Genomic DNA, 13,623 nt, shown 5'->3' on the forward strand with positions numbered 1-13,623 from the left:
GCCCCTTTGTGGGGTAGAAATTCATTAAAAAATTAATTGTTTTGCAACATTTTAATCAACTTTTTTTTAACATTTATTCTCTCATAACTTAAACTAAACATTCTTTGTAAAATTCTGTTGAACAATACGTATAATGCCTTTTTATGAATATATTAGCTTACTGTATCCTATTTAATACGCACATTTCTAGGGCTTATAAATTATGAATATGACCAAAACTTTTCTGAAAAGCCTGTTGTACACAATCTACTTCATGCTCTCTGTCCTCTGATTGATAGTTCATACTTTTTTTTATCAAGTAAAATCTTTTTTGCTCAGAAATCTTTAATGATAAAGATAAAGATAAACATTTACTGGACTGAAGCAACTTGGGTTTACTTGATTATTCATGCATAATTTTTTTAATGTTTCAAATTAAAAATTCTTTTTTAATTTTTTCACGTTAATGTAAATGTCAAATATGACAAGCCAGGCTTTTGGGGAACATTTTCCATCTCTCAATTATCATTGATTTGCAATGAAATGCATATATATGCCATAAAATAATTGTATTTATTGTGTCCTAATAAAATGGAAAATAGCAATAAATCAATTTTCTGAAGTCTCTTTATGGTCTTGCCATTTTTAGGGTTAAAATTCTGTTTTATGAGACATTCTTAACAGACAAGAGTAACAATAAAGTACGTAGTATGTACAACTATAAACATTTAAACTTGTAGTTGCAAGAAAACAAACTTGCAAGTTAATTGTGAGAAAAAAAGTCATAATTGTGGGATTTAAATTCTCAATTGCAAAAAAAAGAAGAAAGAAATGCGAGTTATAAACTTGGATTGCAGGGAATTTTTTTTTTAACTGCGAGTTATAAACTTGGACTTGCAAGGGGAAAAAAGTCTGAATTGTGAGATATAGCCTAAACTCGTAATTGCGGGGGGAAAAGTCAGAGATGCGAGTTATAAACTCTAAATTGCAAGGAAAGTTCAGAATTGTGAGTTATAAACTTGGAATTGCGAGAAAAAGTCTGAATTGTGAGAAACTCGCAAATGCAAAAAAAAAAAAGTCAGAATTGCGAGTTATAAACTTGGATTGCAAGGATTTTTTTTTTTAATTGTGAGTTCTAAACTTGGACTTGCAAGGGAAAAAAAGTCCGAATTGTGAGATATAAACTCGAAATTGCGAGGAAAAGTCCGAATTGTGAGTTCTAAACTTGGAATTTGCGAGAAAAAGTCTGAATTGTGAGAAACTCGCAACTGCAAAAAAAAAAAAAAAGTCGGGAATTGTGGGGAAAAAAGTCAGAAATGCAAGTTATAAACTCTAAATTGCGAGGAAAGATCAGAATTGTGACATATAAACTCGTAATTGCGAGGAAAAGTCAGAATTGTGAGAAACTCGCAACTGCAAAAAAAAAAGTCGGAATGGGGAGTCTGTATCTCGCCATTCTGATGTCTAAATATGGTCTGTCCTTGAATGTAAGTTTATGGGACTTTGTCAGATGTTTTATCATCCACTAGGTGAAAACCGTAGCTAGAGCCTCTATCCTCAACAAGCCAAACCAGTGTGTGAAGAAGACAAGTAAACGTGAGTATACTGTACCGTTCTCAGAGCTTTGCGGTCGGCGTACCAGGCCCACATTACACCCACGAGGTAAAGGGCAAAGAAGCAGCCGAGTAAAACCGCCACTATATAGTTCTCATCTATTGTGGAAAACAAAGCTGCTGTCTGGGAGAGATCAACCTGGTTGGGCATCACAAAGAAGGAGCTCCCAAAGAACGTTGTGTGGTTGCACAAACAGTGAGTTAGGTTCGGCATTGTATTGGGACCAACCTTCGGAAAGACATCAAGATCATAAATGTTATGAAAAGACAGTGTATATTACTAACTGATCAGCGATTATGAAGTCTTACCATGCAGCCCTCTCGACTCCAGGCTCCAAGATCCTGGTCCCAAAACAGGCACTTGGTTACAAAAACGGAGATTTGGAAGGTCACCGTCTCACTTGAGGTGTAATCATTTGGAAATATCGACACCTTCCAGGTGCCATCGACTCTCTTTGTCATATCCGGGGTGATCAGCCAGCGATAACCATCTATTGCACAAAATAAGACTGAATTGTGTAAATATAAGAATTGAATGATTAAGTCTTTATCTATCTAGTACATGCAATACTATTCATTTTATACATGCATTTCCCAAACTTTACCTTTGTAGGTCACGATAGTGCTTTGATTCAAAGAGGTGGTGTTTGCCTCATCGGGCGGGTACAGGTTAAAACTGAGAGTTATGTTTTGGTTTGGTATTGCTGTAACAACTACGGTCACGTTTACGTCTGAGATGTTGAACGTTGAGGTGACAGCGAACCCTTGTTTCCAGGTTATATCCACAACTTCGGGCTGAGACGCTTCAGGCCGAGGCAGATATATCTGTACAGAGAGACGTATCAGTAACTACTTATTTTACTTCCAATGAACTTTTTCCCGTAAAGCATAGATTTTTTTCATGTTTTCACTGTTAGATGGTAGGGGGCGCTATTACACATCTTCTGAAAGAGCGATAGCATAGCATATAGCAAATGTAATCATATAAATATGTAAAATAATGCTATCATCAGCATATAAATCAAAACTGCCTGATGTTACTGAATGAAATGTCGACCCAGGACGAGCTTTGGTGTGTTGGTGGACTCGATCGACTCCATCTGAGTTTTGATCATCGGTCTGAATCACATCTGGATGTAGTCTTTGACAAAAACGTGATTTTCTCAGCTTTTTGCATAAAATGTTGCTTTTTTTTAATGAAACTTCCCCAAATTCAAGTGTTGATAAAAAATAATGCATAAAGCTAGAATAAAACGGCGTTTTTGTTTAAAAGCAGTTCTTTCTTTTGATGCATGTTCAGATATTCATACAACCAAATATTCTGGTGGTGGCTGGCAACTTTTTTTTTTTTTTTTAAATGCTGGCGGGAAAGAGTTAAACAAAATTCAATTATTTTATTTTATTTAAAAAAATTACAGCACTTTTCACAAAACTTGTTGCAAGGCAGCTTGCCAGAAAATAACACCCTACAAACTTCAGCAAGTCAAATGCTTCTGTGTTCAATATTCACATACATCAAATTGATGATGTGAGCTCACTATGGTTCTCTAATATGTGATCAGATGAGTTCAGTTATTTATTTTTACCTCAATGTTCTCTGTGAGATTTGTGAATTTGACTGAAGAGTTTCCCTGTTGCAAAGAAAAGCTGCAAGTTGCTCCAGTGATGCTTTCGTTGGACTTCGTTTCCACTGGATTCTCTTTAAATTGGAAAAGCTGTAAGAATAAAGTTTTAAAAAAATGTTGTTAGTCATGATTGTAGAAAATGATTGTAAATGGTCTCTATATGACAGGTGACTGGGTTAAAAACAGTAAGACTGTCAGCCGAAAAGAAGAGTGATTTTATGAAGACAGATTTTTTGCTCTTATGGAATAATATGCACTGATGAATCACGCACAACAATACGGAACCGTATTGCATTCACTTGAGGAAAAAAAATTAATGAGTTAATTATCTCAGAATTACGAGATAATTTTTCATGAAAAAAAAGTTTTTGCTCTGTTTTTCTGAATTAATGAGTTAATTATCTCATAATTACGAGATAATTTTTCATGAATAAAAAGTTTTTTGATCTGTTTTTTTTTATTATTGAGTTAATTATCTCAGAATCATTTTTCATTAAAAAATTTTTGAGATAATTAAGTCATTAATTCAGAAAAACAGATCAAAAAACTTTTTATTCATGAAAAATTATCTCGTAATTATGAGATAATTAACTCATTAATTCAGAAAAACAGAGCAAAAACTTTTTTTTCATGACAAATTATCTCGTAATTCTGAGATAATTAACTCGTTAATTCAGAAAAACAGAGTAGATTTTTTTTTCCTCAAGTGAATGCAATACGCTTCCGTACTTCCGTACAACAAGACCAGAAACACACCATATTAAGAATGTAAATGGGATTCATTTAGTATCTAGTAGGGGTGTAATGAAACCCTCATGTCACGATTCGAAACATATCACGATACTGAACTCACAATATGATATTATTGTGATACTCAGAGATATGATAAAAGGTTCACAAAAAATTAGCTGTTGATTAAAATGCTAAATTTGGAATTATATTGTTGGTGTATATGAATATGCTTGGACTTGGTGCTGGAAATTCAACACACAGGACAATAGTAGCCTCAGCCTCATATGTCACGCCCATGGACCGTTGGCTGAACGTCTGATGCACACTTTTCTGGAAACACTTCAGGATTTTCGAAGTCGCGATCTGATTGGTTGAATTCTACAAGATGTCCGGGAGGCGATATTTTTTTTACCAGGATGGTAGGGGAAGACTCATGAATATTCATTAGGGAAGTCATCCCTGATTGGTCTGATGACCTACCCCTAACCCCACCCCTAAACCTAACCGTCACTGGGGGTCTGATGACCTACCCCTAACCCCGCCCCTAAACCTACCCGTCACTGGGGTTAAGACCAATCAGGGATGACTTCCCTAATGAATTTTCATGAGTCTTCCCCTACCTTCCTGGGGAAAAAAATATCGCGTCCGGGAGACGTGTGTGTCGCGTTCTGTGTCGTGTGTTCGGTTCTTCTGAAAACAAATGCCGTGACGCAAAATCCCCTCGTGGAAGAAGAAACTGTTGTGTTTACAACTGTGACAATGAGCGCTTACCAGGATCAACTAAACGCTGGATTTTCAAAAGTATGTGAAGTTCGCGGCTCCACTGTTGCAGTAAACTTGCACAACGTTCATGAATGAATCATTTATTAGATGCACGCCGTGTAGGGATATCGACATTATATTGTCACGCCCATAAACATGAGGCGGAACAAAACGAACTGTGATTGGCTGCGTTACATGTCAGTCAAACCACATCTCTTGGGCGGTCCTTGACCAAAGAAAGCTCCAGACCTTCTGCCGTAAGTTTGAAGCTCTGGCTACGCGAGACTAGGACAGTAGTGACACCAGAATAAAAATAATCCTGATTCTGAAGCTGAAAATGCAGAATTATTGTAGACGAATATGCTTGCAATCTTTCATAGATATATTTAAATTCATATTTATATTTGCAATATTCCCCCATTGCATTATTACACATTATATTCAACATTATATATAGTAGTTTAATGTAGTACTACTGGCACTAAAACTCTGAAAACTTGAATTGTTTCTCACAGTAATTTTTATTTTGGGTGATCTATCCACGATACATATTCTTGCATTTTTGTATTGCGATAAATTGTTACACCCCCTAGTATCTACGTTGACTACTTCTGAAAATGTACACTGTAAAAAATAAAATATGTAGCTGATTTTATGAGTTACGCTTAAAAATACACACCTGGACACTGATATTCCCAGAGGGCAGTTGGCTTGCCATTGAAGAAATATTTGGAAGTCTGCAATATCCTCCATCCTTTGAGCCGAACAACTTTCCACCCAGGGCTTTTGAATCATGCCTATCGAGACACAGCTGGTGAGCCATTGCATATGATAACATAAACCAGTAATCAATCAACTTATAATGACCTGGTGACATAAATGGTGCCTGTTGGAAGTTCCTTGACAAGGTCCCCGCTGCTGGCGAGAGTCTTCCCGTAAATGAGGCCGGCAAGAGTGATAAGCTCCTCAAGCTGTTTGATGAACAATAGAAATATCCACAGATCAACAAAACAATGTAAAGCATTAATCTTTCTCAATCAGCCTCCGAATCATTTGAACCATTGATAACTCGACTTACGTCCTCCATGTTCTCAGGTTCACACTCTTGCGAGTACAAAAGCATGGCTGAAGTGCTGTTGGCGATTTCATCCAGCTGGACGCCATCCGTTACGTCGGATTCTTTAAGGTGATCATATATGTTTTTCAGGTATTTGACCTATCCCATTTAGATGTAAAAGAAATTAATTTACATTCATACATCAATGTGCTATGCTGAAAACAAACTGAATATATGGATTACAGATTTTGAAGCAATGAGAATATTATCAGAGGTGTTATTACGCATACAAGGATCAACAATAAGATGTTATGTTGGCACAGGATCAGTGTGAGAGAGGTTCAGGACAGATAAATGAACTGTTCCTTGGCCTATTGGGCCAATGCTGGGTTGTCATTTTACTTTTGTTGATTATGTACATGTATTAAAGCACGGCGGACTTTTGATATTAAAGCTAGCCTACACTATGCATTCACTGCATGCATTTTGCAGAAAAACATTGTTTTGGTTGTGCTTTGGCTCTGCGTGACTGCGGATGAGTATTAGGTTACACTTTATTTTAAGGTGTCATTGTTACAGTGTAATTATATATTTAAGTACTGAGTAATAATAATTAACAACATGTACTTGGGTCAATGACGTGACGGGTCAGGCCTTAATAATAATAAAAAAACAAATACAGTGCTATGCATAAGTGAATACACCCATGCTAAAGTTGACTAAAAAGAGGAATAAAAAATCATCTTTTGGAAATTGAACTTAATGCCTTAATTTAAAAAATTAGGAAAAATCCAACCTTTAAGGACACCAATTTTCTTTGTGAATGAATAATGTATCGTAAATAAATAAATGTTCTTCCTTAAAATACAGGGTGCATAAGTTTGGACACCCCTATGTTAAATTCCCATAGAGGCAGGCAGATTTTTATTTTTAAGTATTTTTTTTTATTTTTTGTTTAGGATACTATGCATCCTGATAAAGTTCCCTTGGCCTTTGGAATTAAAATAGCCCCACATCATCACATAGCCTTCACCATACCTAGAGATTGGCATGGGGTACTTTCCATAAGATCATCTCTCAATGCAAATCAAACTAGCTATTAGGCTATCTGAAATAAAACCATGCCAATCTCTAGGTATGGTGAAGGCTATGTGATGATGTGGGGCTATTTTAATTCCAAAGGCCAAGGGCCCATCACACACACACACAAACTAACCCAACCCCTAAACCTACCCATCACAGACCATTTTCTGCATTTTTAAAAAAACTTTAATTTCTTTATTTTATACCAGATTTACAAATGAGGATGTCCCAAAATGGAGGTTTTTGGAGATTTTGTCAGGTTTTGGTCACTAGGTACAAATTTATCCCCAAAATATAGTTAAGTAGGCACACACACACACACACACACACACACACACACACACATACACACACACACACACACACACACACACACACACACACACACACACACACACACACACACGCACACACACATACACACACACACACACACACACACACTCAACTAACCTCTGCCACTCCCACACCAGACACACACACACACACACACACACACACACACACACACACACACACACTGAACTAACCTCTGCCACTCCCACACCAGACACACACACACACACACACACACACACACACACACACACACACACACACAACTAACCTCTGCCACTCCCACACCAGACACACACACACACACACACACACACACACACACACACTCAACTAACCTCTGCCACTCACACACCAGACAGGCTGAGCAACTAAAATAAAATAAAATAAATTCATTTATGTGCACATTTAGTGACTGTACACTCATCGGCCTGTAGATGGTGGTGTTGAGCGAAGGGTTGCTGGTTTAGGATGATACTGTCACTACGGTTGCCAACTGTCCCGAATTAGGCGGGACGTCCCGTATTTTGGGCCTAATTTATTTGTCCCGTGCGTGACCTCCCGTGTCCCGAACATCCTCTGCCGTCTGGTCGCTTCCGCTTCAAGCCGGACTCGTCTCGCGCTAACGGTAATTCCCTTTCACTGTCCACGTTTTGATTTCGGCTAATCAATTTTGGCGAATGCAAACAACGTGATTATTGTTCATGAGTCTAACATCCAGCCACGCAAGAAAACATGTCATCTACCTGAGGGAATAATATGCTCAAAAAACATTTCTGATTATTATTAATGTTTTAAAGCTTTTAGAAAGTACATAGAAAGCTTTTGTAACATTATCTTAACTGTCACTTTTGATTAATGTAATGCATCCTTGCTGAATAAAAGTAGGCAATTACTTTATTTTATTTTTTCCCCAAAAAATAATCTTACTAACCCCAAACTTTTGAACTGTAAGCCTAGTGTATAATGTTAAAAAAGCTTTCTATTTTAGATAAATGCTGTTATTTTGAACTATGGTTTGTTTGTAATGTGACTTTTTTCATGTATGACGTTAAAATTATTTTTCGAATTAAATACAAAAATAGGTTAAGCAATACAAATGTGTTTATGTCTGATAACCTTTTAAACACAAACTTAACTGCAGACACTGAAATGACGTACACTGTGTGATACAGTACAAATATTTTGAGTGTCCCTCATTTTCCTATAAATAACCACGATTGTCCCGCATTTTCCTTTTCTGAAGTTGGCAACCCAAACTGTCACACACACACATGCAGGAATACAAACAAACGCAAGCATGCACACACACTGACATCCACACGCACAGACACACACCCATACACACACATACAAATCCACATGCACAGACACACACAAACACACACGCGCACACACATGTACGCACGCATACATACACGCACAGACACACACACACACAGACACACACATACACAAACACACACACATACACACACACACACAGACAGACATGCACATACTACTACTTTTTTTAGGTATATACATAAACACGCAATACAGCCAAATTGCTCCACGTCATTTATTTTTGTGGAAAGCCAGTGCAGGCCTGAGCGGCGGTCATATAATCGTACAGGCCAACAGAACAAATATATTTTCGAGCCTGTTTTTAAAATGCTATATGCAATAATAATATATATTAATAATGTAATGTAATGTATACATCACCCTATTTTCCTTTGACAGTTCTTCCGTTGTCGTCTCCAAAGTCCTTAACATGTCTTTGGCCTTCTGCAAGATTGACAGAAAGGGTTCGGGGTTCATAAACTGTTGTTGAGATTGTAATTTCATACATCAGTTCTTGTAAAGATGTGGGTAGAATGGGCCTTCATCCTACATCCAACTCATGCACACATTGTTTGGTTATGGTCCAGTCTCTTATAAAAATACTAAATCTGTTTTGTTATTAACTTCACAAAAGACATTCGACATCCTTTCAAGAAAGCTCACAGGTGCCTTGTGCATTTCTACAATAAAATCTTTCTTTTAGCTTTTTCATACCCTTATGCCGAAATGTATTTTCCTTTCATTTTTTACCCATTTATTTTTTTCAGCCTGCTTTCATGAAACAGATCTGGCTCTGAAGAGAACACCTTGCTAAAATGATGCAACTGATTATATAAGACATATGCACATATAATCAAAAATAATCTTACAATTGAATAACCTCACCAACCTCCAATAGCTGAGTAGTAGATAAAATGCCTTGCATTGACGTTAGTGTGTCAGTAAGACCTCTGCGGCTCCTCTTCAGGTGTGTGTGTGCATCTGTACCAGCAGAAGAGCAACGTTACATTCTCTTCCATGTGTAAAAGAACATGTGTTAAGCGATCTCAGTCCAGTGATTCTGGGCAATATTGTGTTATGTTATATGTTATGTTATGTTATGTTATGTTATGTTATGTTATGTGTTGTGTGTTCTGTTATTTTATGTTATTTATATGTTATGTTGTTTTATGTTATGTTATGTTATGTTATGTTATGTTATGTTATGTTATGTTATGTTATATGTTATGTTATATGTTATGTTATGTTATATGTTATGTGTTATATGTTGTTATGTTATATGTTATGTTATAGTATGTGTTCTGCTATTTTATTTTATGTTGTGTGTTATGTTATGTTATATGTTATGTTGTGTGTTGTGTTATGTTATGTTATGTTGTGTTATATGTTATATGTTATGTTATATGTTATATTCTGTGTTGTTATTTTATGTTATGTTATGTTATGTGTTATGTTATGTTGTGTTATGTTATGTGTTTTATGTTATGTTGTTATGTTATGTTATGTGTTATATGTTATGTTATATTATGTGTTATGTTATTTTATTTTATGTTATGTTATATGTTATGTGTTATGTTATGTTGTGTTGTGTTATGTTATATGTTATGTGTTATGTTATTTTATTTTATGTTATGCTATATGTTATGTTGTGTTATGTTATGTTATATGTTATATTCTGTGTTATGTTATTTTATGTTATGTTATATGTTATGTGTTATGTTGTGTTATGTTATGTGTTATATGTTATGTTGTTATGTTATGTGTTGTGTTATTTGTTATGTTATATTATGTGTTATGTTATTTTATGTTATGTTATATGTTATGTGTTATGTTATGTGTTTTATGTTATGTTATGTTATATGTTATGTTATGTGATATGTTATGTTATGTTATTTTATGTTATGTGTCATGTTATGTTATTTAATGTTATGTGTCATGTTATGTTATGTGTTATATGTTATGTTATGTGATATGTTATGTTATGTTATATTATGTTATATGTTATGTGTTATATGTTGTTATGTTATATGTTATGTTATATTATGTGTTCTGTTATTTTATTTTATGTTATGTGTTGTGTGTTATGTTATGTTGTGTTGTTGTGTTATGTGGTGTGTTATGTTATGTTGTGTTATATGTTATGTTATATGTTATATTATGTGTTTCGTTATTTTATGTTATGTTGTGTTATGTTATGTTGTTATGTGTTTTATGTTATGTTGTTATGTTATGTGTTATATGTTATGTTATATTATGTGTTCTGTTATTTTATTTTATGTTATGTTATATGTTATGTTATGTGTTGTGTTATGTTATGTTATGTGTTTTATGTTATGTTATGTTATGTGATATGTTATGTGATATTTTATGTGATATGTTATATGTTATGTGATATGTTATGTGATATGTTATGTTATATTATGTTATGTGTCATGTTATGTTATGTTATGTTATTTTATGTTGTGTCATGTTATGTTATGTTATGTGTTATATGTTGTTATGTGATATGTGATATGTTATGTTATGTTATGTTATGTTATGTTATGTGAGTGTGTGTTGCTGTACCTCGCGTGCAGAGAGAACCGAAGCTTACAGTACAGTTGGGTGTGGTCACCAGCTGAAATGGGTTGATGACCATATAAGTGCAAGCAAATACATCTTTATTCACATCACTGCCATCATTTTTAAGAGGATAAAATGAGGCTGGCGTTGCTGGCTCAAATCCTGTAAAAAAAATTAAATAAAAAATAAACACTTATTTTGTATTGCCATATACATTAAAAATAAAGGTTTAATGTGGGTTTGTTCCTCACTGTATATGGTTTTTGAGAGATTCTTGAGATTAAAAAGTTCTTGAGATTACAGAAAGATCCAAAACTGGATACATATTGTTATTTTAAAGTCCCCCAGTGGTGAAAATCTAATTTTTAATCTTGTCTATATTTCTGTTTGATGTTTTTAATCTGCTTTAAGACAAACCATGTGTAACTTCATAAGTCGACACCATTGCTGAGTATTTTCTCCTTAAAACTGCAGTGAACCAAAGAGTTACCTTGTAACCAATCAGATCAACGTGTGATCGTCAACCAGTGGATCTCTGAGCTGAGTGAGTGAGTGGAGGCGGGGCTCATTTGCATATGCATAGAATTTGCAAATTCATTCAAGCTATTTTAAGGCATGAAGAATTTAGCTTCAAGGAAAAAAATATTTAAATCTGTCATTTTGGTGATCAAAGGTGAGTAAAATTATTGACAACAGGGGGACATTAAGTTTCATTTTTAAAACTGATTTCTACTCAGCACTGTCAACATTAGAATCTTAATATTTCAGATTTTAGCCTCCTTGTAAATTGCTCTTTCTCCTGTCAATATCTCTCTTACCCCTTACGTATCAATATATGTTTAGATAAAATTGTCTCTACTGTATTTTAGCATAATTTCCGCGTGGAATCGTGTTAATGTTTTCCTCCCTTTCTCTTGTGTGTGTGTGTGTGCTTACTAATATAAGATGCTTTGTTTTGGGGTTTTTACAGTGACTTTTTAACATTCTGTCAAGGGTCTAGAGATGAAAAAAAGCATTTCTGGCTAATCATGGCACATTTACAGCAGTGTTTATTAATGTGCGCTGCCCCTGTAAACAAATAAACTTTAACATAATAGGTCCTTCAAATCACCACATTGGTTTCTGGGATCTCATAAGGCATCAGACTGTAAAAAACCCTGTTTGGAATCATTATTTGTATTTTATGAACAGCATAATACACAGACATCCGGTAAAATATTGCCCTGCCCAATCAAATAAAGTCCTCCATCCAAAATCTAGGAAGTGATTGGAATACAAAACCTCAATCCAAAGTTCTCATGAGACTGTTACTGTTACACCTCTCCGCATTAAAGCCTCTGTTTTAAGCACTTTTCTAGTCACATATAAGAAGTACAGATGGTGTAAAGATGGAAAACTGTGAGCTTTACTCACCGCTGATGGAGTTTGTGTACGTCACGTCCCGACTGACCCACAACGGTCCAGTTTCTGTGGACTGGCTTCGTAAGAGCTCCTTAATCTCATCGTTCAAGTCCCTCAGAAGATGTCCACCTTGTGTTTCACATCTCTCTTGGGCTTGAACCCATGGCATGGATTCTTGAACAAACTCGTACGCTATTCCCTCGTGAGTTTTCAGAACTCTCCTTCCATAATCATATTTCTGGTGTCCATTTTCCTCCTTACAAGTCGTAAGCGGCATCAAAACGATTGAAATCCAGCAATAAACAAGCACTTGCTTTGAGACGGCCATGACTGATACAAGCTAAAAAGCAACCTTCAGTCCAGGAACGTATGAGTGGACTAGAAAGCAGGGAGTCCACGTACATCTTAGGCAAATCTCAAATCTCACTTTGTGAAAACAGTGAATGTGAACTAACTTCATTAGGGAAATGGGGGCAGGCACTCAAATACATGCAAAGTCTGTCTTTAAACCAAGACTCTCCGAAAGCTTCCACTGCATTGTTATCTATGGTTGCAGATTTGTGAAATGAAGACATTTTGATTTTAAGCCACACAATCCTGTGCAGTGATGATGGAAAAGAGAGGCATGGTTATTCTCTGTATGTGTATATGTGTATATAAAGCCATGGAAGTACCATGAAAATATGACACGTTTTCATACTTACATTATTCTAATTCTACATTGTGAAATAAAATATTGTTGGCTTAACTTAAAAAAGGCCTTGAAATGTTGAGTTCATTGAAATTAAAAATGTGTAGTTAATGCAATGAAGGAGATTGATTTAATCAACAGAAATTCAAAATATTATGTTATCTGAACCACATAAATTAAGTTGATTTGACAAAAGAATAAAGGTTGTGATAATTCATGAAAATATGTTTTACATATTCTAATATGTAAAAGTAAGCCTATATTACACAACTAACCAAATGCAACATTAACTGTGTTTATAATAGTCACGATTGACAGTGTTGTGTTATACGAATAATTCCTCTCAATTAACTGTTAATATCACACATTTATTTATTTATTATTACAGAAAATGTATAAATGTGTACAAATATATACAACTCACAAACAAATATATAAGGGGAAACAATTACATAT

At 35.1% G+C, this 13,623-nt stretch overlaps 1 protein-coding gene across 1 annotated transcript; it reads right to left on the minus strand.

The window, feature by feature from the left end:
* Window positions 1–5,363: 5,363 nt before the first annotated feature.
* On the minus strand, window positions 5,364–12,753 carry LOC311287483 (uncharacterized protein; the record flags this gene model as incomplete). The annotated part of the gene is made up of 7 exons (XM_084404353.1): window positions 5,364–5,508; window positions 5,579–5,682; window positions 5,790–5,927; window positions 8,895–8,957; window positions 9,403–9,494; window positions 11,079–11,237; window positions 12,489–12,753. 7 exons carry the CDS (start codon window positions 12,751–12,753, stop codon window positions 5,364–5,366), a joined length of 966 nt encoding a protein of 321 aa, XP_084260479.1.
* Window positions 12,754–13,623: the final 870 nt, after the last annotated feature.

Source organism: Rutilus rutilus (genome assembly GCF_951802725.1).
Source record: "Rutilus rutilus genome assembly, chromosome: 3".
Classification (NCBI taxonomy): Eukaryota; Metazoa; Chordata; class Actinopteri; order Cypriniformes; family Leuciscidae; genus Rutilus; species Rutilus rutilus.